The 27,089-nt window shown below is 40.3% G+C and overlaps 1 protein-coding gene across 1 annotated transcript in view; it reads left to right on the forward strand.

Moving 5' to 3' along the window:
- Nucleotides 1–238: 238 nt before the first annotated feature.
- ARHGAP18 (Rho GTPase activating protein 18) overlaps nucleotides 239–27,089 on the forward strand; it is a 197,661-nt gene continuing 170,810 nt past the window's right edge. The window contains exon 1 of the mRNA XM_037740231.1: nucleotides 239–749. Coding sequence (XP_037596159.1) covers nucleotides 706–749 — 44 coding nt within the window. The 5' untranslated portion in view covers nucleotides 239–705. The remainder of the gene's footprint in view (nucleotides 750–27,089) is intronic.

Consider the following 27,089-nt stretch of genomic DNA (forward strand, 5'->3'; position numbering starts at 1 on the left):
CTATCAATAAAAATATTTCCTAAGTGCAGAGCAGTGTATCCTTAACTCTGTTTTTTAAATTTTATTTTTGCGGTGGAGAAGGGGCGCGGGGGTACGGAAAACATCATTTCCAAATTTAAGGTATTACCTTCACCAAATCGCACTCTCGTGCCCACTCCTTCATTAGCCCTTTTCAAATCAACAGAAGTCAACTGTTGAGGGGCTCTGATCACAGCAGCTGGGAAGAAGCCGAGCATGCTCAGTAGCTGGGGCCGCTTTCTGAGCACATAGCAAGCTTTGGTTTGCACCAACACCGGCTAGCACTTGTCTCGAGGAGCCGCCGGGCTCGTGCACAGCTGATGCCTGTTCCTGGAAAGCTGTCTTCTCTGCCCAGTAACATGCGGCTCTCGCACGGTCGGCTGCAGCGGCGCATCAGCAGAGGCACTGGGAGTCCGCGGGCTGCGGCCGCTCTGCCCGCTCTGCCGGCTCAGCGCTCGCACGCGTCTCCAGCTCCTCGTGCCCACGCTTCAGCCGGGTCCTTCCAGCAGCTGCTGGATGAATGAGCAGAAATGACAGGATTGTGGTTAGTCGTGAAGGGCGCGTAGATGCCACAAAGTAGGTGTGTCACTGAAGAAAGTGCTTAGGGAAGATTCTTGCAGGAGCTCTATTTATCGCTTTGCATCACTTCTCGGGACCCTGGCGTTCCCTGCCCTCCACCTGCGGAAGATGGTTACGGTAGTAACCGAGCTGGTTCAATGCTTTCACCTCCGGTAAGGAGAGCATCTTTGCATGCTTTTCTTTTTGCAGTGCACATCCGCTTTAAACTGTACAGCTGGGAAAGGTCTTTAAACCAGCGTTGCTCTCACTCTACTAGTTTGTTCTTCAGACTGGAGAAGAGGACTTTTTGGGTGATTTTTAAAAATCTTTTCAGGTTGGGATTAAAGACAAGCAATAGTATTCTTACTAAGCTGCCTGTCTTGACTCTAAAATTTACTTGGTAGAATTTTGCCTTGAGCCTAATATTTAAGTCTCTATTTGCAAGATGAGGTTGAGTACTTTGTTTTCTATTTTTAAAAATAATTACTGGGATATCCTTGAAAAAGGTATTTTATGCCTGTCGGTAAATTGATATCATAATTGATAGCCTTTTTGAGACGATTATAATTTCAGTTACAGCCAGGAGGGAAAAATTAATAATATTGAAATTCACATCAACTTTGGTCAGCATCGAACTTAGGCTGACTAGAGGAAATAGTCACACTATGATTATCTGGTTATTTGTTAAGAAATAACAGCACAACCTCAAACGTGTTCAGGGTTTACTCTTGAAATAAATAGGAGACACAAATTTAAACAAAAATTTAAAATTAGCACTCTTCATCTTTGGGTGCTGAGCAGGATGGCTTCTCCAATCAAGCATTGGTTTAAAAGTAAAGAAACATTTTCAAACATTTGCAAAATAACATTTCTGATGGAAATTGTGGAAAATCAACACCTTCATATGGCTCCTCATATAGAAGAAAAAAGTGTAAGAGAGGGGTCTGTAAAACATGAATCCAAGAGCAGCTGCATAAACATGTTTAACTCCATGCCACCAAAGAAAATCTGTCCAAAATGTCATCTAATCATAGCTACAATTTCCATTGCTATTTATTTGGCTAGCAGTGTTAAGAGAAAGCACTTTTCCAAGTAAATCTTCAGTTAATAAGATAATAGTTGGTTTGTAAGTATTGTCTAACATTTAGTAATTGTAATCAAATGGGACAGAAAAATGTCTTCTTCCTAGTTTGATATTAGACTTGCTTCATGCTTAAATATACACTTATTTAAAACAACTCAATAATAGTAATAATTGTATTCTTTCTCTGAGGCACCAAAGGATTGTTTCTTATCAAAACCAAAATAAAATGAGTACAAATCTTGCAGTGAGGCAGAGGAAGAAGAAAGACAAGGAAATACTTGTTGAGTGGTGACTATTTGACTGAAAAAAAAGTTGTAATTTCTGGATGGTTGATTGCTTTTAAAACCTTTTTGTAAACATAATTTAGCATTTGTGATGCATTCCCTGGCAGGCCCATTTAACTATGAGTAAGTGACAGTATCTTTATAGACAAACTGTAAAATACGTTCAAAATGTGCCTTATAATTGGTAATCCAAGCCTTCACTGATGTACTTGCTGTTTTCCATAGCTTTTCATGGGAGATTGTCACAGGTCTATGAAGGCAACCTGAAATTCAGGCAGGTGCATAAGGCAGGGGAGGTATGTCTCAGCCCTGAAAAGAGTTAATTAAAGATGATTGGAACCAGTCAGGAAATTCTAACAAAGCTAGAAGAAGGAGACAAACCTGAGGATACATTCTCCAGTAAGAGAGGGTGAGGGGTCAAGCTTGTATAGGGCTAGAAATTCCTATTTCTAGTTTGTCCTATAGGGACTAGAACCCACATATAGTCAGTCAACAAGCTTTGTTCTACAAAAGGACAAAGTTCTCTGAAGTCTGATTACTTGCCCAGAATCTTGGAAAAACCCATTTCTTCCTTTTCTAGGTGTCAGCACCCCAGCATGATTAGTAACACTCCACTTCATGAGCCCTCAGTGGACTCAGGGAAAGACAAAAGCTGTCTGGGTTCTCTGATGTTCATAGTTTGACATCTGATCTTTGCCTGTTCATGCTGCTAGTGGCTAGGGTCCCACCCAGGTGTCCCTCAGTGAAATTACGTAAGAAGTGCCCTTCTCAGAAGCTCTCAAAGACCCAGGATTTTACTGAGGAAAAACTGTCTTCCATTCCCTTGCATGTGTCTCTGTGTCGGTCTCATTGTCTGGAATGGGAAGTCCTTAACCAACAATGATCATTCCTAGTCTAGTTAGACATAAAATGTGTTCTAATGCTGAGTTCCACACTCAGCAGTCACCTAGAGTAATGCTTTAATGATCAGTCAAATGAAGAAGACAAGAAAAAGTGATTTCTGCATGTGAATATCCGAGAGACTGTTCTGTTCCTTTCTCTCCTTCTTTCCTCTGTCACCCAATTATGACACAATGAGGAGTAAAACTATTTCAGGGCAAGACATTATGTTTCCCATTTTAAGGGGTGAGAATCATGTGAGGCCATCCCATCCTCTGTCCCAGACCCCCATCCACCCTTCATGTCTCTTTCATATCAGATAGAAAACAACTGAAATTTTATAAGCTCCCTTAGAGAGAGTTAGTCTGTGAAGCACATGCTTGAAATGTAATGAATTCCCTTTTAACAATTAAATAGTACTAGAATTTCAGTTCTAATGTGTTTTCCCTGCTTTTTGATTCATTAAGTAAGAACTGTTGGGTGCCTCTTTATATCTCTACTGCCATATATATATATATATATATATATATATATATATATATATATATATGAGACAGAGTCTCACTCTTGTCACCTGTGCTGGAGCGCAATGGCACAGTCTCGGCTCACTGCGACCTTCATCTCCTAGGTTCAAGCGATTCTTCTGTCTCAGCCTCCCGAGTAACTGGGACTATAGGCATGTGCCACCACACCTGGCTAATTTTTGTATTTTTAGCAGAGACAGGGTTTCACTATGTTGGCCAGACTATTCTCAAACTCCTGACTTTGTGAATCGTCCTCCTCAGCCTCCCAAAGTGCTGAGATTACAGGTTTCTCTATTACTACTTTAGAGATGGACTCAGCTAGTGCTTAGGATCTGAACATAGTTCAGCTATACAGCTTATTTATTCTCAAAACCTGTACCAGAATATATCCCAAGAACGTTCAATAGAGGGCTATATAATCAGAAGTGTTTTTATCTTCATATAAATATTAGTTATATATTATTTTTCCTATTAATTATACCTATTATAACAATATAACATATAGATATTAAATATATTGACAAAATCTAGAGCAGGGTGGGATGGCTCATGCCTGTAGTCTCAACTACTTGGGAGGCCAAGCTGGGGGGCTGGCTTGAGGCCAGGAGTTTGAGACCAGCCTAGGCAACATAGTGAGATCCTGTCTACAAAAAAATTAAAAATTAGCCTGGTGTGGTAGCACATGCCTGTAGTCCTAGCTACTTGAGAGGCTGAGGCAGGAGGCTCCCTTGAGCGCAGGAGTTCTAAGCTGCAGTGAGCTATCATCTTGCCACTAAACTCCAGCCTGGGTGATAGAGCAAGACCCTATCTCTAAAAAAAAAAAATCATCATCATCACAATCAAATAGAGAACTTTCTCAGTTATTCCCTCCTTCAAATTTTTCATAACAGTCTAAAGAGAGCTATTCAGCTGTATTTGTGTTGTATGATAGGTTTCAGCCTTAGTGCTAGTCACTGATAGGTTTTGATTTAATAAAGAAAGTTGCCACGACTTAAATGATTCCTAGCTTTGGTTTTAGCAATTTAATGAAAGGATAATTGTACCTACAGAGAACTGAAAATACTCAAACATTGACGTGTATAGTCTAGGCAAGATGCCAGAAAAATGGAATTAGTTTTAGGTTTGATACATTCATGCCCAAATTCCAGGGATTCTGTGTCATCTTCAAGGGTATAGTTAGCTTTTAGTCCAGCCAGTGACTTTCAGATTGTCACTGCTAGGAATACAATTTGAGAACACAGACACATACTGAGGTTTGAGTCAAAGTCTGGTATTGTTTCTCAGTGATATTGTTTCTGCTAAGTAGCTCAGCAATGGAGGTTAAGTGAGGGCCATGGCAGACATCTTACCAAGTGTGAAAGTCCAGTTGGAATCTGAATAGTTGCATTTCTTGGGGCTATGAAGAACAGACAAAGAAACAGTATAGAGTGTGACTTTCAGTAGGGCACTGAAGGAAGTCTTCTCTGAGGAAATGACATGACTTCCAGTAGGGCGCTGAGGGAAGCTCTCTCTGAGGAAATGACGTGATTTCCGGTAGGGCACTGAAGGAAGCTTTCTCTGAGGATTTGAACCTGGAATGGAGCTGAAGTCTGGGGACATGTTCCTGGTTGCTTGGTTTGCTCCAGCAATGGATATATAGCAGTGTGGTCACACTGGAGAGTGTGTGTATGTGTGTGTGTGAGTGTGTGGTGGGTTAATGGTAGGAATGGAGTATGGGGGTGGGAATGAGGTGGGGACTAGGGTGTGGGGGAGACAAGAGGAAGGAGATAGGCAAGGGCTATAGAGACTGAATTTTTAAAGTGCAGTGGAACCCACTGGAGGATGCATTTTAAAGGAGCACTGTGGCTGCTATGTGGAGGCTGTCAAGAGGGAAAGCTGGAGATCAGGGAAGACGCCATTGCTGTAGACAGGAGATACCGGTAACTTGCACTAAGGAGGTAGCAGTGGAGGTGGAAGCCAGCACATAGACTTTCTCCTCTAAATTATGTTTTATTTTTAATTACAAACGTAATGCACTTTCATTATAGAAAACCTAGAAAATACACAGACTTGTCCTCAAAGAAATTGAGCCATAATCCCTCCACCCAAACTTAATTGCTATAATGTTTTTGGTATCCTATAGAAAACTTAGAAAATACAGGGACTTGTCTACAAAAGGAATGAAGTATTCTACAATCTTAGCACTCAAACTTACAGGTAGTATTTTTGGTATCTGTCCTGTGAACGCTTTTTGACACCAGTGTTGTTATTTTCAGAGAAAATGGTTTATTCTGATAAAAAATCTCTTTTGGCTTAAATAAGCTGGAAAATGTCTACTCTAAGACTGTGTAAGAAAGCTTATGTGCCACAGAGTCACTTCATTTATTTATTAAATATTTTACTGCACACCTGCTCCTGGGGCTCTGTGATCTGTGGGGTCTGCTTTTCTCAATTAACTAACCCCTTTCAAAACCTAAATTGGCAGCACTACATTCCTTGCAGTTAGGAAGGCTGAATTTTATCCTTTAACCTTCTATATAAGTTGTACTTGTTCACTATCCTGCTTTAGCAGAGACATGGGTATTAGTACTCTCATGACATGGGAATCGTTTCACTAGAGGTAGATGAGGAAGAGCCTGAACTTGGGAGGACCACTCTGACTTGGAGTAGACCAGAAGAGGTCTGAAGGCTGACAGGACCAAACTTTCTGGTTTTTTGCTCATAAGTCTTCATCTTTCCAGAAGTACTTATGAGTAAAGGAGGAAGTGGGCTTCCTCCAGACCCCCCAGACAGGGGTTACTTGAAACATAGAGGGGGGAAATCCTGCAATAGTCTCCTTATCGCTCTCTGAGAATGTATTCAACTCTTACTCTGGTTTCAAATACATTTGATTTTATAGGTGTGTCATGACATGATTATTAAAAATGTTAGTACTGTTTGCATTCTATTTCCAAGCTTTTCATATAACTTACTTTATGAAATAAACATTTAAGACCACCTTTGTATCTTCCCCCAGACGTCTGAAATTCAGGATACCCATAACAGAATAGGGTTTATATTTGTCATCCAAGCTTGCTCCGCCTGCTGTATTTCCTGTCTCAGTTAAGTCTGACCTTTTCTAGTCTCTCAAAGGATCAAGGAGAATCTTTTTAGCTCTTTCTCTTCCATCCAGCAGGAAAGAATGCCTATGCAAGTTCAGAAAAGCCTTGTAAAACTTTTCCTCTCATCCATTCTACCAGTCACTACTTTGGTTCAATCAACTTCTATCTTTCACTGGGTCTGTTAAGCATTGCAGAAGGCTATAAAGGGAAGGTACTCATACTTGTATGTCTGATTAAAAAAAAAAAAAAGCTACAAAAGACCAAAGAAATCACCAGCTTGCACAAATGCCATTAAAAGCTTATCCAAAAAATTCTTCTGCAGTGACATCTGCCCAGCAACTGCGGGTTCAATCTTCGACTGGCATTACCCTTGTTGTTGATTTCCGTAGCCAAGCAATTATGTAATCCTCCTTATTTTTTTCTTTTAAAACTTTGTCTTCCTTTATCTCCCTGAATATAAACATGGTTAACCATGGCAGGGTATTCATGTCACAATGCTCAATTCTCAAATATCTCCTTTTTTGGAGAGCCTCTCTGTTTTTTATTTATGTTGACCTATATTTAGTCAATTAATATTGTAGGAAGTTGCAATACTCTCCTGTTTGGTCCTTTATGCTACAGCAAGGATATCTATTGGGTTTTTTTTTTTTTCCTAAAGTTTCCAATTATGACAGTTTCCAGCTTTTACAATACGGCATATCTGCATGCACTTCAAACTTCTCAGACAGACAAGGTATATCCCAATTTGCCTGTGTTCCCAGTCTGTCTCCCCTTTCTTTCCATTGTCCCTGTGGCCCAGCTATGTTGATCTTCTCTTTGTTTCTTGAATGTATTAATCCTGAGCTTTGTGCCTCTGTACCTGCTGTCTCCCCATGGAGTGAATGTTTTTTCTCCCTTTTTTCCCCAAGTGGCTTCATCCTCTTCATCCCTGAAGATCCAAGCCTCGTGTCACCTGTTTCCTGGCTGCTTCAGATCTTGTCCATCAACCTTACACTCTCAGAACCATTTGATCCGTATTAAAGCATCATTTCTTTTTATTCCTTTCTAATCCATTTTTTTTTTCTTCTGTTAAACTTGGGTCTGTGAGGGTAGGGCTTTGGTGTTTGGTTCCAAACATTAATGTGCAATTAATTAATGTTTACTATGTGGATAAGTGAATATATGAACCACTTTCTCTTTCTCTCCTTTTCCTTATAGTCTGTCCTTCATCTGGAAGGAAGTCTGTCCTTCCAGATTGGGTAAGTTTTGTACTCATAGGAGAGTGTGCCTTCACGGGTGAGGGGTGGTGCATCGTGTTTTGTTTTGCTTTCCCAACTAGTCTGTCATCATTTCTTAAACTTAGGAGTTTACAAGAACTACAGCCTTTGGGCCAAATCTGGCTTGATATTTGCTTTTGTAAATAAAGTTTTATTGGAACATAGCCACACCGATTCACATATGTGTTATATATGACAGTCGTTTGTGACACAGACCGTGTGGCCTGCAAAGCTGAAGACATTTCCTATCTAGCCCTAACAGGAAAAGTTTGCTGACCTCTGCTGTAACCCAGAGAAAGAGCTGGAGGCTAAGATCCTGCAAGTGACTGCCTGTAGAAACATTTCCAAAGTAGCAGCTGTTAGGTCCTTATATGGAGTAGTAAATGTCTAAGATTGATGTTGATTTGAATAATGAATACAGAAACTATCGAAATCTGGTGAAAGGTCTGGTCGCTTTGTTTTAGTAATTACAAGACAGAAAATTTTGATATAACTCATCTTTAGAATAAACAGCGATTCTCAAAGTTGAATCAGAATCCCACAGAGGGCCTGTTAAACTCCTCCTTCCTCCCAGTGGGTTTCTAATTTAGTATGTGTGGGAGGAACTGCAAAAGTTGCATTTGGACCCTGTTCCCAGATGTGTCTGGTCTAGGGACCACTTGAGAACCATTTGTCTGGAACAGTGGTTCTGAGCCCCAGCTGTGTTTCAGAATCACCCAGGGAGTTTTAAAATTATTTTAAGACTAGGCCTGGCCCTTACGTAACCAGGCTCACCAACTCAGAATTTCCAGGGCTGGAATGTATTTTTAAAGGAATGATTCTGAAGAATACTTACCTGTCATGGTTTTTAGAACTATCATGTAGGCTTTGCTGGTTAAAGTATGTATGAGATGTTTTGATAAGTTCAAAACAACAACTAGACATAGATTTTGTTATATTACCAGTATTCAGAAAGTCCATAAACTGGAATTTTGTTATCAAATGGATATTACATTTGTCAGTTGACGGCAATAAAACTATTGTCCAAAAGGTATAATGTTCAATTCAGCAAAATTCCTTTTCTTTAGTAAATTCGACAAGTACTGTATTAGTTTGTAAATTTGTTTTCAGTGTGTAAAATTGTGATTCTATACCTGATACTTCCCTTTTCTACTTTTCCTGGGAAGTCAGTGAGATTTTATTTTGGATGTGCATGAATGGCTCACATTTTGCTACCCTTAGATGGTGTCAGAGCAAGAAACTTAAATGTACACGTGCCTTCTAGAAATGGCTGTGGCGCTAGGGAGGTCATCTTTCCTGGCTCTTCCTATTCGGTTTGCAAGGAGAAAACATCCCTTAACATCTGGGTAAGGTACCTTTTAAACAATATAAAGCCCTTATTACTCTGTGCGTGCTTTTGTTTCCCCCACCACAGTTTCAACATACTGTATGCTGGCTGTGCTCATTTTAATTTTGTTGATTGCTATTTATAATGTTCTGAAGCCAAGTATTATGTCTGAATACAAATAAGGCAAAACAACAATGAAACAGTAAATGTAGAAGACCAAGCCTTTGGTACTTTGGCAGCTAATATAGTAACCTCGACAATCATGATCCATATAAAAAACTGTTAAGCACTGTGTTTACGAAGAACAGGCATTTCTGTCATGCTTTTGGTCTGCACCCTTTAATTTTTTTAAATTCTTTAATCTTAAAGGGATAAGAATAAATACCAAGACTTGGGTTTATAGATCCCCAAATCCATACAACAAAATAGCCATCAGCTTCTTAAACTGCATAATTCTGTATTATAGAATCATGATGATTACTAATGTGAAATGTTGGAGTTAGTGTTTGACAAATGGCTTAACAAGAATAATGTTCTGTAGTATGAAAGAGCTCATTTATTAAGCACCTTTGGATTAATTCAAGTTTCAACCTGGCTGTCTTGAGTGAAATTTTTCATACTTTTTTGCATATTATTAAGATTAGAAAGGATATTAGAAGCTATTGTGAGTTAAGTAGAAATGAAGAAGACCTGTTGTTCTTTCCTTTTCTTGGATGTCACTTGCATAACCCCTGGTCAGCTCAACAAAGAGGGAATTTTCTAAGGATTTATTTTTATAGCTTCTAGAAAGCTATAAGTACCCAAGAAAACCCCAAAGTAATGGAGAATGCTGATTTATTATTCTGCTGTTATTTTAAGCAAACTCATTAGAAGTGCAAAGTCTAGTTATTCAACATGAAGAGTTTATTGAGATGGAGGCTGTTTCTTAATGATCATTAATATTTTTTTTGATTGGCTCATCACTATTTGCCTGTAAGTGGAATTTTGTTTCTCAGGTGGGAATGTTCTAGATTCCTTCTTCCTACACAGGCTGGGCCAGCATTATGGATATAGTTCTAAGGGATATCCTTGTTCTGAGAGCCAAATGAAGTACTTCTTGTCTTTCTTATTGCTCCAAGGAATGTAGTTTAGATAAGTGGATTCTCAAAATGAACATGATTTGCCCATGGTCACATGGGCCCTATGCTTGGTTTAATGCTCTGCTGTTGCTATCTTGAGATTCTTAATATTTCTTGAGTCCTATTTTACAGGGATAAAGGCATCTTAATCTCTCTGTGCACAGTGGCTCACATGTGTAATCCCAGGATTTTGGGAGGCCAAGGTGGGAGGATCAAGTGAGGTCAGGATTTCGAGGCAATCCTGGCCAACATGATGAAACCCCATCTCTACTAAAAATACAAAAATTAGCTGGGTGTGGTGGCAAATGCCTGTAATTCCAGCTACTTGGGAGGTTGAGGTGGGAGAATCACTTGAACCCAGGAGGTGGAGGTTGCAGTGAACTGAGATCATGCCGCTGCACTCCAGCCTGAGCAACAGAGTGATACTCTGTCTCTTAAAAAAAAAAAATATTGAACAAGGGGCCTCACATTTTTATTTTTCACTGTACCCCATAAATTATGTAGTCAGTCCTGCCCAAAGAAACTCTATTATTTATTTCCCTAAAGATTTTTAGCATGATGTCTGATGCACAAATGAATGAATGAATGAATGAATGGGTCCTTCCTTATTCTGAGAGCAAGATGAAGCTTTTTGCATTGCTCGTAGGTGTGCAGTTTAGGTCAGTGGGCTCCTAACATGAATATACTTCAGACATAATGAGGTGGAGAGTTGAGTGATGGTTGGGTGGTGCCAGTAGTGAATGAACTTTTGAAGAATACAGATTCTCTGGCCCCAACTGAATCTTCCTGGATCAAAATTTGTTGAGACTGGAGCTCAGGAATCTGTATTTTAAAGACACCTTAGGTACTGCTGAGCTTGTGCGTGAACGACAGTCTTTTCCCATAGAGCTCTACAAGGCCTGCAGGTCTGTGCCTAGCCCTGGATATAGATTTTTTTGGGGGAAAGATGAGATTTGTCAAAGTTTTCAAGTAAAAAGTCTATTTCAAATGATCTCAAGTGAAATGCAGGATATGGTGGGGGAATAACCAGGCTAGGAAGTGTAATACACCCAAGTCTAGGGTGTTCCAGTGTGAGAGCAGCAGGGCCACCATTTGTCTAATTGCTCATGCCGTCAAAGGGATGTGATACTTCGTGTACCTTGTGCTCAGACTCCCAGAGTATGAGGTCAAGTTGATCTTAGAAACTATGCTATAGTATAAAGTGTCAGCTTGTTGCCATCTGCTGCCCTCTTCACAGATTTCTCAAAATGAGATCTACCTCCAAATGGAAAGAAGCAGAGGGGTTGTCGTCTGGAAAAGCCTGATGGTCAGCCTGGTGTCTTCATGTGCAGTTTAGATGTGGGGAGCCTTGCCGGAACTGCTCTAGGTTTGTGCAAGGGCTGGAGGGCTGTGGTGAAGGTAGCATCTGAAGCAAGTTGTGGATGTGGGCTTGTCTATCTCACAGTACCAAATGACACCCAGGTTTTCATTCAGAAGGTAAGGATTCAGGGCAGGAGTACATTGGACACATGTCATGGTGCACATTATACGTATCTCCTAATGAAAAGTAAAGATGCTTATGAGATGCAAGTCTCTCAATCCATAAGGAAACTTGTAACTCTAAGCATGATGAAGATGTGCACAGTTCATGTTGCCAAACGAGAGCATCTAGTCTACAAGAAGACAGGAAGTTTCAGAAGGAGAGGTAGAACCACCCTGAAATGCCTCTTGTCCAGAAGGAAAGTTGGGTGCATGAGGGCAAACATCTACCCAGCTCAGGAGTAGGATAGGTTGCTAACAGCTGGATACTGAGCAATCACTGTCTGTCATTGTCTAGAAGAGTTTTCAGATTAAGATACACTTGCAAATGGAAGTAGGAGGAGATTCGTCTTAGTGGTAGAGAGGTAGAAAGGACAATAACTATCAACAAGGTGTTAGCAATAAAATGTGTCCAGAGCCCGGTGCCGTGGCTCACACCTGTAATCCCAATACTTTGGAAGGCTGAGGCAGGCGGGTCACCTGAGGTCAGGAGTTTGAGACCAGCCTGGCTAACATGGTGAAACCCCATTTTCTACTAAAAATATAAAAAATTAGCTGGGCATGGTGGCACATGTCTGTAATCCCAGCTACTCGGGAGACTGAGGCAGGAGAATCGCTTGAACCCAGGAGGTGGAAGTTGCAGTAAGCTGAGATTGCACCCTTGCACTCCAGCTTGGACAACAAGAGTGAAACTCTGTCTCAAAAAAAAATTTTTTTCCAGAGAGAGAAGGTAACTTATTTGTTAACCATTTGCGTGATCTCATTCATTATCCGGTAAATATATTCTACACAACTATACTGTGTTAGATACTACTGTTCTAGGTATTAGGTCTACAGAGGATAGGAGACAGGTTAATTCCTCATGTCATGAAAACTGAATTTTGATAGAGAAACGACTGATAAACACATCAATGTTGGAGTGTAAATGAGTACAGTCATTATGAAAAACAGTTTGGAGGTTCCTCAAAAAATTTATAATGTAGCTATGTTACCCAGCAATCCCACCACCAGGGATATAGTCAAAGGAAATGAAATCAGCATGTCAAAAAGATATCTATACTCCCATGTTTATTGCAGTGTTTTTCACAAGAGCTAACAAATAGAATCAACCTTAGTGTCTACCAATGAATAAATGGATAAAGAAAATATGGTGTATATATATCCAGTGTAATGCTATTCAGCCTTAAAGCAGAAGAAATCCTGTCGTTTGAGTCAACATGGATGAACCTAGAGGAGATTAGTTTACGTGAAATAATCCAGGCATCGAAAGACAGATACTACGTGATGTCACTTTCATGAAGAATCTAAAAAACTCAGACTCATAAGTAGAGGGTAGAATGGTAGTTACCAAGGACCTAGGAGTTGGTTGGCAGGACTGGGGAGATAGATATTGGTCAAAGGACATGAAATTTCGGTTAGGAGGAATAAGTTGAAGAGATCAATTGTAAAACTTGGTGACTATAGTTAATAACAATTTATTGAGTTATTGAAAATTGCTAGAAGTAGATTTTAAGTGTCCTCACCACAAAAATATGTGAGGTAATGTATATGTTAATTAGTTCAATGTAGCTATTCCATATGTAGATGTATTTCAAAACGAGTACACAACAAATGTACATAATTCTTATTTATAAACTAAAAATTAAATTAGGCAATAAATATGTCAGAGTTATAAGTCCTATGAAGAGAATGAACATAGTGTATGTGAAGGATTGTGAACCTTACAATGGATGGCCAGGGATGTGGGGATATCTTCTTCCTTCTCTATTAAGAGTCATTACTAGGTTAGTTCTAAAATAAAAATAATAATAAAAAAAGAGTCATTACTACCCTAATGTGTTCATTTGTGAAGCGCTCAGTTCCCTTATCTTGGCTACCACTACCAAATTCACATTCTTGGCCAGGCCATTCCAACCCTGGCTGTATAGAATAATTTGTGGGGGCTGAGAGTGAATTCAGTACTATTATGTCAGCATTATAATGGCGAGTAATCCCTTTCAACTGTTGCATGTGTGTTAATTGAATTCTAAAGAATGTAAGAAGGCACCAATATCACTGTCTTCCTATTTCGTATACCTGTTTAGCTGACTTGAGGAAAATAAAAAGAAAATGCCAATGAGGTTGAATGTTGCTAATATCCAGGTTGACTGGTGGCAGATTTCCCCCTTTTTTACAGTCACTAAAATAAATTGGGACTGGCTAAGAAGTAATTAAAGTGATAGTATTTTTAATATAAATTGTTTAAATATGACAGAATAAGAGAAAATTAAGCAAGCTGTCTCATTGTATATATTTTAATATAAATTTAATGTATTAGATATTGTGATGTTATTTACACAAGGATAAATATCCTATACTTTTCAAATTTTGAATTAGATACTATCACATCTAACAATTTCTTATACTGATATAAATGATTTATAATTGGGAGAATGCTAATTAGAGAATCCAGTAGAGCAATCCTGTTATAATCTGAATGTTTGCATCCCCCACAAAATTTTTATGTTGAAATCCTAACCCCCAAGGACATGGTATTAGCAGGTGATATCTTTGAGAAGTGATTAGGTCACAGGGGCAGAGCCCTCATAATTGGGATTCATGCCCTTATAAAAGAGGCCCCAGCCGGGCGCGGTGGCTCACGCCTGTAATCCCAGCACTTTGGGAGGCCGAGGCGGGTGGATCACGAGGTCAAGAGATCGAGACCATCCTGGTCAACACGGTGAAACCCCGTCTCTACTAAAAATACAAAAAATTAGCTGGGCATGGTGGTGCGTGCCTGTAATCCCAGCTACTCAGGAGGCTAAGGCAGGAGAATTGCCTGAACCCGGGAGGCGGAGGTTGCGGTGAGCCGAGATCGCGCTATTGCACACCAAACTGGGAAACAAGAGCGAAACTCCGTCTCAAAAAAAAAAAAAAGAGACCCCAGAAAGCTAGCTAGCCCTTCTACCATGTGAATATAAAGCAAGAGGGTACTATCTATGATCCAGAACGTGAGGCCTCACCAGACACTGAATTTGCCTTGATCATGGACTTTCCTACGTCCAGAACTATGAGAAATCTTTTATAAGCCATTTAATTCAGATATATTTTTATGGCAGCCCAAATTTATTAAGACAAATTAAGACAATAGACTTATTTTAAAATTCCAAATAAGCAAAATCCTAGATTTACCAGTCAGACTTATGAAGTTATAATGTTTGCTTTAAATTCTAGAGTTTTCAGCATGTTGGACCATCTAATCCATTGAATCTCATTTTACATCTAAAGAAAATGGAGACTTAGAGAAATTAAGCCATTTGCTATAGGAGCTAGAGATTATTTTATGTTTAAGCGTTTATAGGATACTACATCAACATTTATAAGTGGAGAGGGCATTTAGTGTAGCAGTTATAAACATTCCTGGGTTTGGAGCCTATTTTGTGTGTTTCACCTGTACATACCAGCTCTGAACTTGGTTAAGTTCCTTAATTTCTCTAAGGCTTCAGTTCCTCATCTATACAGTCTGGAAAATGGTCATGCTCTCCTCCCTCAGAGTGTGGTCATAGGAATTAAGTCACATAATAACCAAAAGCATGTAGCACAGTAGGGGGCATAGAGGAAGAAATAAGAGAAAGTTAATATTATTATTTAAAATAAAAATACTTCTGTTGAAAAGATCTTTCAAGGTGACATTTTTAACTTATATATTAGAAACACAAACCTATGTCTTGTAGTAGCCTTTTTCTCAAAAATTTAGGCTTTGTTAAATATCACTTAGCTCTATAACAGTGTTATTAGAACAGGTACAAAGTAAGTGATTTTTTTCTTCTTTCTTTTTTTTCTTTTTTCAGAGAGACAGAGTCTTACTCTGGTGCCCAGGCTAGAGTGCAATGGCATGATTACAGCTGACTGTAAACTCAAACTCTTGGGCTCACTCAAGCAATCCTCCTGCCTCAGCCCCCTCAACCCCTTGATTAGCTGGTGCTACAGATGTGCAATACCATGCCTGGCTACTTTTTGCATTTTTTGTATCCAAATGTATGTTGCCTAGGCTGGTCTTGAACTCCTGGCCTCAAGTGATCCTCCTGCCTCTGCCTCCCAAAGTGCTGGGATTATAGACATGAGCTACCACACCCAGCCTGTAAACAACTTTTATTTTGCTTTAAATTCCAGCTAATACTTAACAACTTAATCATGTAGCACTTGCTAGGTGCCAGGTACACATATCAGCACATTAATCCTCGCAAAAAATCGATGACATAGATATTATCATTATCCCTATTTGACAGATATTGAAACTGCACTGAAGAGAAGTCAAGTGAAAGTCTGAGGTCGGGCCGGGCGCAGTGGCTCATGCCTGTAACCCCAGCACTTTGAGAGGTCGAGGTGGACGGATCACCTGAGGTCAGGAGTTCAAGACCAGCCTGACCAACAAGGAGAAATCCCATTTCTACTAAAAATACAAAATTAGCCAGATATTGGCACATGCCTGCAATCCCAGCTACTCAGGAGGCTGAGGTAGGAGAATTGCTTGAACCCAGGAGGCAGAGGTTNTTAGGTGGAGTCGCATTTTGTTTCCCAGGCTGGACTGTAATGGTGCGATCTCAGCTCACTGCTACCTCCACGTCCCAGGTTCAAGCGATCCTCCTGCCTCAGCCTCCAGAGTAGCTGGGATTACAGGCATGTGCCACCACACCCGACTAATTTTGTATTTTTAGCAGAGACAGGGTTTCACAATGCAGGCTCAGGCTGGTCTCAAACTCCTGACCTCAGGTGATCTACTCGCCTCAGCCTCCCTAAGTGCTGGGATTACAGGCGTAGCTACCACGCCCAGCCTCCCACCCATTCTTTACTTTACTCCATCTTCATAGTGTCCCCTTGGCCCACATTTCCAATCTTAGTGTCACCTTAGAGGCCAACTTATCTCTTCGGCCTAGCTATTAGACTGTTTCCTGTTGGACAATTTCTAATTCATTATAGCATTCTCAAAACCAGTATATGTGTGCATTCATAAGCACAGTGTTACTTTTAGTCCTCAGCGTGAAGGTGAGCCAGCGAAACAGTGAGGCAGTTCAGACTGTGGTTCTAGAACCAGACCACCTGGGTTCAAATCCTGGCTTCTCAGTTATCTCTCTCCCATACAGCAAGTTATACAACTTCTCCATACCTGCCTCAGGTTCCAAATCTGTAAAATGGAGGTGATAACAATAGTGTCTCCTTCCTAGGGTTGTGAAGAGGATTAAAGAGTTTCTGTATGTTGAGTGCCTACAGCAATGCTTATCTCTTAGTAAGTGAATGGCAGTTCTCATTCTTGGGGGAGAAGTGATTCATCTCGCACACACAGTCACATGAGCCTACTGGACAAAAATGTCTCCCTCTGCTTCATCTTCGCGTGATGGACTCAAATCCTGGTGCCACAGCCTGGCCTCAGAAGCTCCTATAAGGTCCCAGTCCCTGGGCCCCAGGGCAGCTCTACCAGGATTCTAAGGCACAGGCCCCATTCTTTTATGGCCCTCCCTCCATGCCATGCTTTCAAGACAGCGGTGCACTGACTCTTCGATTCCACCGCAGGTATAAAACAATGTTCACTCGCCTGAAAGCCCTGAAGGTGGAGATCGAGCACTTGCAGCTGCTCATGGACAAAGCCAAGGTGAAGCTACAGAAAGAGTTTGAAGTCTGGTGGGCAGAGGAGGCCACCAACCTGCAGGTATGGTCTGGGGATCATCAGGGAAGCTGGGGAGGGGCCAGTCATGCAGCCCCATTGAGGCTGTCAAGAGACAGAGTGGGGGCTTTGACCCACAGGCCCTCATGCTCTCAGCCCCTGCTCATGAAGCAGGTGCTCACTGTAGTAACAAGGATGACAAAAGGTCAGGGGTTCATTGTTTCCTTGCTCCCATGCCTAAAATTCTGCCTGATTAATGGAAAAATTAGGGATGGAAGATGCAGTTCCCAAAAACCTGTGGGTTTTCCACCAATGCTTTGTGTGGTATTCTTCTATTGACAGTATTTATTGTTTTTCTTATCACAGAGTTATATATATGTGAACATTAATTTTAGAAATTTTACTATGCAGAAAAACACAACAGAGAAAGTAAAAATTACCGTAATTACTCTACTTAAATGTAACTGATATTAACATGTTTGATTATATTATTTTACTTTGACTTCTACGCATACATATCCATATGTTTTTATACAAATAGAATCAGGCTGGGCACAGTGGCTCATGCCTGTAATCCCAGCACTTTGGAAGGCTGCAGCAGAAGGATCACTTGAGCCCAGGAGTTCGAGACCAGCCTGGGTAACGGCGAGCCCTGTCTCTGCCAAAATAAAAATAATTAGCCAAGCTTGGTAGTATTTGCCTATAGTCTCAGCTACCTGGGAGGCTGAGATGTGAGGGGCGCTTGAGCCTGGGAGGTCAAGGCTGCAGTGAGCAATGGTAGACCCACTGCACTCCAGCCTGGGTGACTGAACAAGGCCTGTCTCCAAAATAATAATAATAATAAATCATATAGCTGTTCAAGCATTGCAAATGGCTTTTAAAAAATTAGTTGTATAGCATGGCTATTTTTTCATGTTATTGTCCTACAGCATTATTTTAATGGCTGTTACAGTTCCATCACATAAATATGTTGTAATCTCCTATCGTTGAATATTTAGGTTGTTTCTAGTTTTTTGCCCAAAACATACTTGCAGATAATTTTTTGCATATTTCCTAGACAAATTCTTAGAAGTCTTCTGTATGACAAAGGCTAAAATCACCTGTCTGTAAGTGTTAGCACAGAATCCCCATTTCAGTTGTCCTCATGTAACACCTCAGCTGTGGCACGGTGGAAGTGCTGAAACACACACAATCAGACCACGTGTCCGACTGGCAGAACCCTTAGTGATTATCTAACAGGCTGATCCCTTCATTTTAAGGACAAGAAAACCGAGAGTCAGAAGATGATTTTCCAAGGACACAGCCAAACAATAACCAGTGTGATACCAAGTGGCCATATGACAGGACAATAGAGAAGAATATCTGAATAAAATTAAATGCATGAGATAATAAAGAAAACTGATTAGAATACAATACTGTTATCAAAACATTTTGAGCTATGGTATAGTAATGCGTGTACTACTTTTAAAATGCATGAATTAATAAGATCTAGGTATGGGCCCAATATTTATCATAACTTCAAAATAATGATGAAATGACACAATACTTCAAGATCTCTGCACAACTGTCAGATGATATGAAAATATGCATGATTTCTGTTGGTCACAAAGTCACTGGTATTGCTAGTACTTCTGTGGTTTGTTGTCTACATTTATCACTGAAGGAAATAATTAATTTCAGGTAGCAGCTAGGGAAAATAAAGATGTGATTGGTCCCCATCCACATTGGCAGAGTCCCTGGATTCTGTTTGTGGACCCCAGGTTAAGAGCCCTTCCCTGCAAGTTCATCAGTGACTGAGGCCTTCCCCAGCTGGTGCCTGAGGGAGTTTACCACTGACCGGTCGACAAGGGTCATCCAGTGCAACTCAGGAAGCGTCCAGGCAAAGCTGACACATTCAGACAGTGTAAGACTCACAGAGACAGCGGAAGCCACAGTAGGCAAGGACGTCAGCTCCATGTGTCTCCTGCCCCACAGGATGTCACTGAAACACAAGGGACCAGATGACAGCAAGGGGGATGGTGGGATACTCTGGTGCAGAAGGGCCAACTCCATGCTGCACTGAGCAGTTCTACAGCCTCAGCTGTACCCTGAGCGGGCAGAGGCAGAAAGCTCCAGACCTCATCAGAACAAGAGAAGTGACGAGAAACCTCTAGGATAGCCTTCTGAGAAGGCAAGGAAGCAAGTGGAAAATAACCTAGTAGCAACCATGCAAACTTCCTGCATGCACTCACATTCCAGGAGGCTTACAGGGTGTTCTGCCAAGACTCAGACCAGCTGTGATTTATGCCTTGCTCTTCAGGCCTGTGTGGGGACATGCATGGCAGAGCACCATAGCTGAGCTGTTTCCCCACACGAAGCGCTCAGTGGGTGTCTCCTGACTTTAGTAGGGGGTCTTTGGGGCAAGGAGAAGCAAAACCAGAAAACATTTTTGAAGAATGAAGATTACTTTTTAAACATTTTTTTTCTATCTTTAAAAGGAATATATGTTCAACTTGGAAAACTTGAACAGAAAAGCATAAAGAATAAATTAAACATTTCTCATAATTCTACCATCCCCAGACAATATGTTGAGGCCCATCATTATGGTCATTACTGTGTCTAGGTTTGGTTTTGGCCATACACATTGTGTACACTAACTTTTATAGCTGGCTTATTCCCCTTGAGAATTACATCAAGGCTGGGCACAGTGGCCCACACCTGTAATCCTAACACTTTGGGAGGCTGAGGCGGGCAGATCACCTGAGGTCAGGAATTTGAGACCAGCCAGGCCAACATGACGAAACCCCATCTCTACTAAAAATACAAATATTAGCCGGGCGCAGTGGCAATGCTTGAACTCAGGAAGCAGAGGTCGCAGTGAACTGAGATCATGCCACTGCACTCCAGCCTGGATGACAGAGCATACATGCCACAAAGTAGGTGTGTCATGGAAGAAAGTGCTTAGGGAAGATTCTTACAGGAGCTCTAATGATTGCTTTTCATCACTTCTTGGGGCCCTGGTGTGCTCTGCTCTCTACCTGTGGAAGATGGTTACAGTAGTGACAGAGCTGGTCCAATGCTTTCACCTCCATCAGTGAGATTTTCTTCTGGACGTGTGTGCATGAACGGCTCACATTTTCCTACTCTTACATGGTGTCAGAGCAAGAAACTTAAATGTACTACTGCCTTCTAGAAATGGCTGCGGCGCTAGGGAGGTTATCTTTCCTGACTCTTCCTATTCTGTTTGCAAGGAGAAAACATGCCTGAACATCTGGATATTGAAACTGCACTGAAGAGAAGCCAAGTAGAAAGTCTGAGGTCACTTGGCTGTAAATGGAGCTCTATCTGTGAGCACTAGAGCCACTGCCATCACCAATTCCACTGTACCGCATATAGCATGGGGAAGAACTGTTGAAAGAAAGAATAGCTATTGAACAAGACCATATCTGATTTGTCCTGATGGGTGCTGATCCAATGGAGTATTGGCTTCTGAGAACTCCATTTTATAGGGATACTTGTTCAGTATTAAAAATGGCCGTCATTAATTGCTTCTGTGAATCATAAACTCTACTAGGGGCTTTGAGAATTCTCCTCCCCCCCCACCACATAATAACCCTCTGAGATAGATTATGGTGGTGATGATCTATGTGGTGATGCCCATTTTATAGGTGATTATTGTAGGTGTTACTGAGTCTGAACAAACTCATTCTGAGTCTGAGTAAAGTATATAACTTTCACTGCATCAGTTATTTGTCTAATTTTGAAGTCACTGTAATATTTAATTTTCTTTAATGTGCATTGTGTATATATCTCAATTCTGTGCTGCTGAAACTCGGTAAATGATGATTATGAGCAATAAAGTGAGTCAGTAGGGCATAACAGAGACTGTTCCCAGTATCCCAGAATAAAATCTAATTTCAAAATGATCAGTAATTATCTGTTTCACCTCCAGAAAGCAGTGACTCGGCTTCCAGTGAAAAATGAAGGCAGGATATTGGACTATTTGATCGTTCTCCAGGCTAAGGCCTTCTTTCCAGCCCAAACAGGGCTGAGAATTGTAGCTAAATATTCCCCTAAAGAACACTAGATGGCGCGCAAGAACAAAAGAGATAGAGGACATTTATAGGATACAAGCAACTCTCATTTCAATTTGTGATACAAAGCAGTTTTTGAAGTGAATAATTGATTTTAGGCTACTGATACCCAACGTAAGGAATACCCGACCTTATATTTTGCCAGTGTAAAATTCTGCCTTATCTCCTATTTGGAGTTGTTCTTTGAAAAGTCTGAGCAGAATGCCAATTCTTTATGTGTGGCAGAGCATTCACGAAACAGACCTCCTGGCATCATTTCTACTAAAAAATCTGGCCCTAATCATAGCAAAAATAAAGTAAATTGAGTATTTGAAAAAGATGATAGAGTCAAAGGATATTTTTGTGAGTTCTAGAAAATGAATTTCTGTACTTTTTGGATTAAAATTTGTTTTCAGAAACACAGGCTTGTGACATTATACAAAGCACAAAAAACATGATCAAAAAGCATACGGGTGTATTCTCTCTATAGGTCTTTGTTTTTGAAGTCATGAAACGCCCAGACATTGGGCTCTAACATAATTTATTTGTATTTTCAACTATTATTCATAATTTTTTTCACTTTTTATCACCTGTACCTCCTCTGAGGAGGAGAGCCTAGTGAGGCAGAGAAAGAGGCAACAAACAAAAGGTGGAAAACAAAAGAAAGACATTACAAGGTAGAGACAAAGAATGAATATTCAGATTGGATGCTCTAATACGACCCAGGTCAATACAATTTCACCTCATTTTCTGAATGTCTCTAGAGAAAAAAAAAATATTGGTGATCACGAGGATTAGTTGAACACTTGTTCCTTCAAATAAACAAAAAATTCATTTTAGGCCAGGTGCAGTGGCTCACTCCTATAATCCCAGTACTTTGTGAGGCTGAGGCAGGAGGACTGCTTGAGCCCAGGAGATCAAGACCAGCCTGGGCAACATAGGGAGACCTTGTCTTTAGAAAAAATTAAGAAATGTGCTGGGTATGGTGGCATGCATCTGTGGTCTCAACTCTTCAGGAGGCTGGGATGGGAGGATCTCTTGAGCCCAGGGAGGTTGAGGGTGTAGTGAACCATGGTCATGACATTGCATTTCAGACTGGGCAAAAGAGCGACACCCTGTCTCTCTCACACACACACAAATGTGTGTGTGTGTGTTTGTATTTTTTTTTTTAAACAGCTCTTTAGGAGAGAAGAAAAATAGTATCATGAAAAGAATGCTCCATGAGTATCTTTGTGCTTCACATCTGTATAGACCATTAATGGCCCAACACCTGGTGTAAAGATGGGCTAATTGTCTTGAAGCAAGTTTGAGTTTATTTATTGAGTACTACTTTTGTGTGTGCGTGTGTGTGTGTGTGATTGAGATGGAGTCTTGCTCTGTCACCCAGGCTGGAGTGCAATGGCATGATTTCAGCTTACCACAACCCCCGCCTCCTGAGTTCAAGAGATTCTTCTGCCTCAGCCTCCTGAGTAACTGGGATTACAGGCATGCGCCACCATGTCAGACTAGTTTTTGTATTTTTAGTAGAGATGGGGTTTCACCATATTGGTCAGGCTGGTCTTGAACTCCTGATCTCATGATCCGCTTGCCTCAGACTCCCAAAGTGCAGGGATTACAGCAGTGCGCCATCACGCCCTACTTGAGTACTACTTTTTTTTATGACTAACATCACCACTGTTTATATGTTATCTCAATTTATTCTCCCAACAGTTCTGTGGTGGGGGGCAATCATCCCACTTTATGGATGAGAAAACTGAGGCTTAAGGAGGTGACGTAATAAGCCCAGGCCTTCATGAGTGTCAAGTGGAGGAGCCCAGCTCTGATTCTTAAGGCCCAACTTTGAACTACATCAGTATGGTCTTCCCTAGAGCTAAGTGTGGCATTTGAAGGCTGGACCTCTGCCATATTGTGAATTAATAAAAATATGCTTTAGACACCCCCTTAGTGGTCTCCTGTTTCTTTCTCACCCACAATCATTTTTTTTTATGTCCTTCCCCCACTGCTCAGTGGCCCTAGAGAAATTTGGGTACTGTAGGTGACATTAAGAAAAGAAGCTATTTCACTTGTTTTTGCTATCCCTTACAGATAGCATGATGATTGAACCTAGGTTTTAATGTTACTAGCCAGATAAAGTGGACTTTTTAATGGTTAGGGACTGTTTTCTTGCATTTGAACACAGTTCGTCTCATTTATCTCCAGAATAACTTAACATGCAGCGATGATTAACCTAATCTTGATTATCCAAATTTTAGCTTATATCGCAAATACTAAAAACTTCAGGAAGGGAAATACGTTTCATGTAAGTCCTCAGATCATCTTTAAATGGCAGCAGGAATTTCCACCGACATGCTGGCCTTGTGTCTAGGGAAGTTATCCATAAATTACTTTTTTAAAGTAACTTAGGAGGTGAGTGGTTACAAGATTGTTATGAAATACGTTATTTTGGCACAAGCTCAAATGAGGCCTTGGAGAACAGGATGTGGTTTATTCTATGCTAAATCTGTCTCTTGATTAGCTGGGTGAAATGGGGCAAGTCTGGTAACCTGTCTAGTCTCAGAAACTGCAACGTGCGAGGGTCAGTCTGGACATACTTCAACATCTTTCCAAACTCTAACCTGAGATTCTTTAGGCTCCACACCTGAAGAGAGTAACTGAAAGTAGGACACATGATTTTTAATCAAAACCAAAAATTATTTCAAGACAGTGTTGTTGTAATTAATACCCAGAAGTTCTTAAAGATACTTAGATGAAAGCTCAAAAGGAAAGATGATCGTGGCTTAGAAAATTCAGTGAGTAATTAATTGCAGATGACTAATATTCTTCCGCCTGCTCTCCCCTCCCTTCAGGAGCACAGGAATAAGAAAAGCAATAAAGGCGACTCAAGTTCTTCCTGGCATGCTTAAAAAAGCAGCCAAAATACATTTCTGATGTGATTTACCATGTCGTTTTCTATCCTTTTTAATTATCATGAAATAGAACCTGCTTAATATCTAACACTACCTCCAACCTCATTTGTAATTCCGAATAGTGTAATAACGTCCTTTGTCAACGGCATCAAATAGCCACAAGTTTCACTGCGCACAGAAGGTGGTGGTGCTCCGTTTCTGCTGCCTCTTCGGTTCTTTTTTGCAAGATTAGAGCAGATATTTGGTCAGTTCTGTAACTGAGTGATTGTTTTTTCTAATGGAGCTGCTGGGCAATGATCATGGACATTCACAGTTCAAGTGAAAGTTTAAAGTGGGGAAGCCTTGTCAAAGTACTAGCATTGGGATCACAAGTCTCCAACGTGGGGATTAGACTGCAAGGCATCTTAGAAGCTCTCTGTTCATTTTTCTTCCTGTTTCTTATATCGAGAAACTAAGGCCAGAGAAGTGAAGGCCCTTGCCTGTGGTTGCACAACGGATTAGTGGGAGAGCCTGGACTAAACTCCAGGGCTACAGACGGTCAAGTTCAGAATCCTTCTACCATGCCACGTTGCCTGTTTTGACAGTAACTAGATATAGAGAAGAAAAATGGAAAGCAGGTAATTTGCAAACTATGCCATCCTGCTAATCAAATTAGTTGATTTTTGTGTGTTTGACTTCCGCTTTTGACATGAAACTTAAAGGTCTGGTTTTGTACATTACAGAGTGTACAGCATCTAAACAATCTCGTTACTTTTAGGAGAAAAGAAAAATGTGTGGAATTGACCATATTTTCTTTGCAGAGAAAAATATTTGCATTTTTGGATGAGCTCAGAGTACATGCCCTTGACATTAAGTATAGTAATAACTCCTAGTGATACATTGGTATGGTGTGTGTGTTTGTGTGTAAGTGAAAGTAAAACCAAATGAATTATTAAGACAGGATGAGAAGAGCCAGGAAGCAAAACAGGTCGGATCAGTGTCTATTAGGACTCTTGCGTCAGCCAAAGGCAGCTGCACCAAGGTGCACTCTGATTCTTACCGCTGGGAGAGTTTTTTCCGAGAACCAGCTTCCTCAATAGTCTGGTATGAAACTAAAGGCCACACCAGGAGGGCTTCTTCCTAGTTATGGTCCTTTTAACTCAGAGTGAATGGAAGTGTTTTTGCACGCGACCTAGAAAATTGATGTTAGCCTGCAGTAGCTCTAGAATAGTCTTTTATTTTTTACTCTCTTGACTCTTCCTGGAGAAATATGAAGATAAACCGTTCTGGAGCCCAACCAAGGTGCTGGAATTCCTCCAGAGTAAACCTAATCTTTTAAAAAACTGTTAAAAATGTATTTATTTATTTTCCAATACTTCATTTTATCAGTGGTTCTAGATTAGTACAGATTAATTCATTGCATAGTCTTCTTTTTTTAATTTGAGTAAGCCTAATCTTATAAAATTACTCCTAAGGTAGATTTTGACCAATAGAGCTAATAGCAAAAGCGGAGACATTCATGTACCCCTATCTTGGGCACATTATACCTGCTCTCACATGTAATCCAGCATGCAGTGTATCTGAATTCCAGTTTTATCACTTTCTATTTGCATAGAAACATAGGCAAGTTAGGTAATTTCTGTGAGCCTGAATATGTGAGTTAATATTATTAGGCTTGTACAAAAGTAATTGTGGTTTTTGCCAATGAAAGTAAATGGTACATGCACCTAAATGGTAGCTGCTATTTTAGCTTGTCTAATAAATAAATGAATTCATAGAGAAGAAGGAATACATTGAGGTATGTGGATTTTTCTAAGTAGTACTGAAGCTTAAAGGTTGAGATTTATTGGAAAGGGAAAAATTTTTTAAAGAATTAAAAAATACATATGTGTTTACTTCCTAAAATCTCCAAAGAATTGTTATGACACAGTAAGTAGAGCTGGATTCCTTTTTTGAAAAAAAAAAAAATTTATATATATATATATATATATAATTTTTTTTTTTTTTTTGAGAAAGGCTGTCTCATTATGTTGTCCAGGTTGGTCTGAAACTCTTGACCTCAAGCAATCCTCCTGCCTTGGCCTCCCAAAGTGCTGGAATTGTAGGCATGAGCCACTGTGTCCAACTTGGAGCTGGATTCTTGTCTCTGGTCCCAGATGTTATTGTTAGTAGTTTGTACTATAGCAAAGTTGTTATTTTTCTTGTAGAATTTGTTCCCCATTACATTTTCTCTTTTAAGTGAACTTTTAAAAGAATCGAAATTTCCTTAGAATGTGTTTTCCCTATATACATGAAAATGTATCATTAGAACTTAGCGTCAAAGGCTCCTGTCCCTTGCAATGAACACAAAGCACCTTCCAATCTGATGCTCTGCAACTATTGGGAAGTCAAGGATAATGAATGCATTGCTCTTTCAATTAAATTCTAATGTGTGACAGGCATTGCCTGAATGATGCACTGGCCCAGAGTTAAATATTGAAAATCTACCAGAAGACAAGTCAACTTGGAATTTAAGTCTATTAGCTCTAGTTATAAACAGGCAATGTTAATTTTCTACTAAAATACTGCAGGTAAACATGGACAAGAAAATGTCCTGCCAAAAGCTGAGCATTTAAGAGGTTTGAAAGGACTGATCCCTTGACTCCCTGAAGAATGGAGCTTTAGATTCTGAAAATTAGATGATATAGATGGTTCAATACAATCTTTCCTCTCTAGTATAAGGGTAGATACTCTGTCAGCAAAGATCAAAAGCAATTTTCCTGCAAAATCTAGGCATTGATTCCCCGCTTTTTCACAAAAGTCAATCTCATGGTCTCTGTTCTCACTCTCTTTTTGTAATAAAAAAATTCAGAAGGAAAATCAACT

This window comes from Cebus imitator, unplaced genomic scaffold (genome assembly GCF_001604975.1).
Source record: "Cebus imitator isolate Cc_AM_T3 unplaced genomic scaffold, Cebus_imitator-1.0 Scaffold81, whole genome shotgun sequence".
Lineage (NCBI taxonomy): Eukaryota > Metazoa > Chordata > Mammalia > Primates > Cebidae > Cebus > Cebus imitator.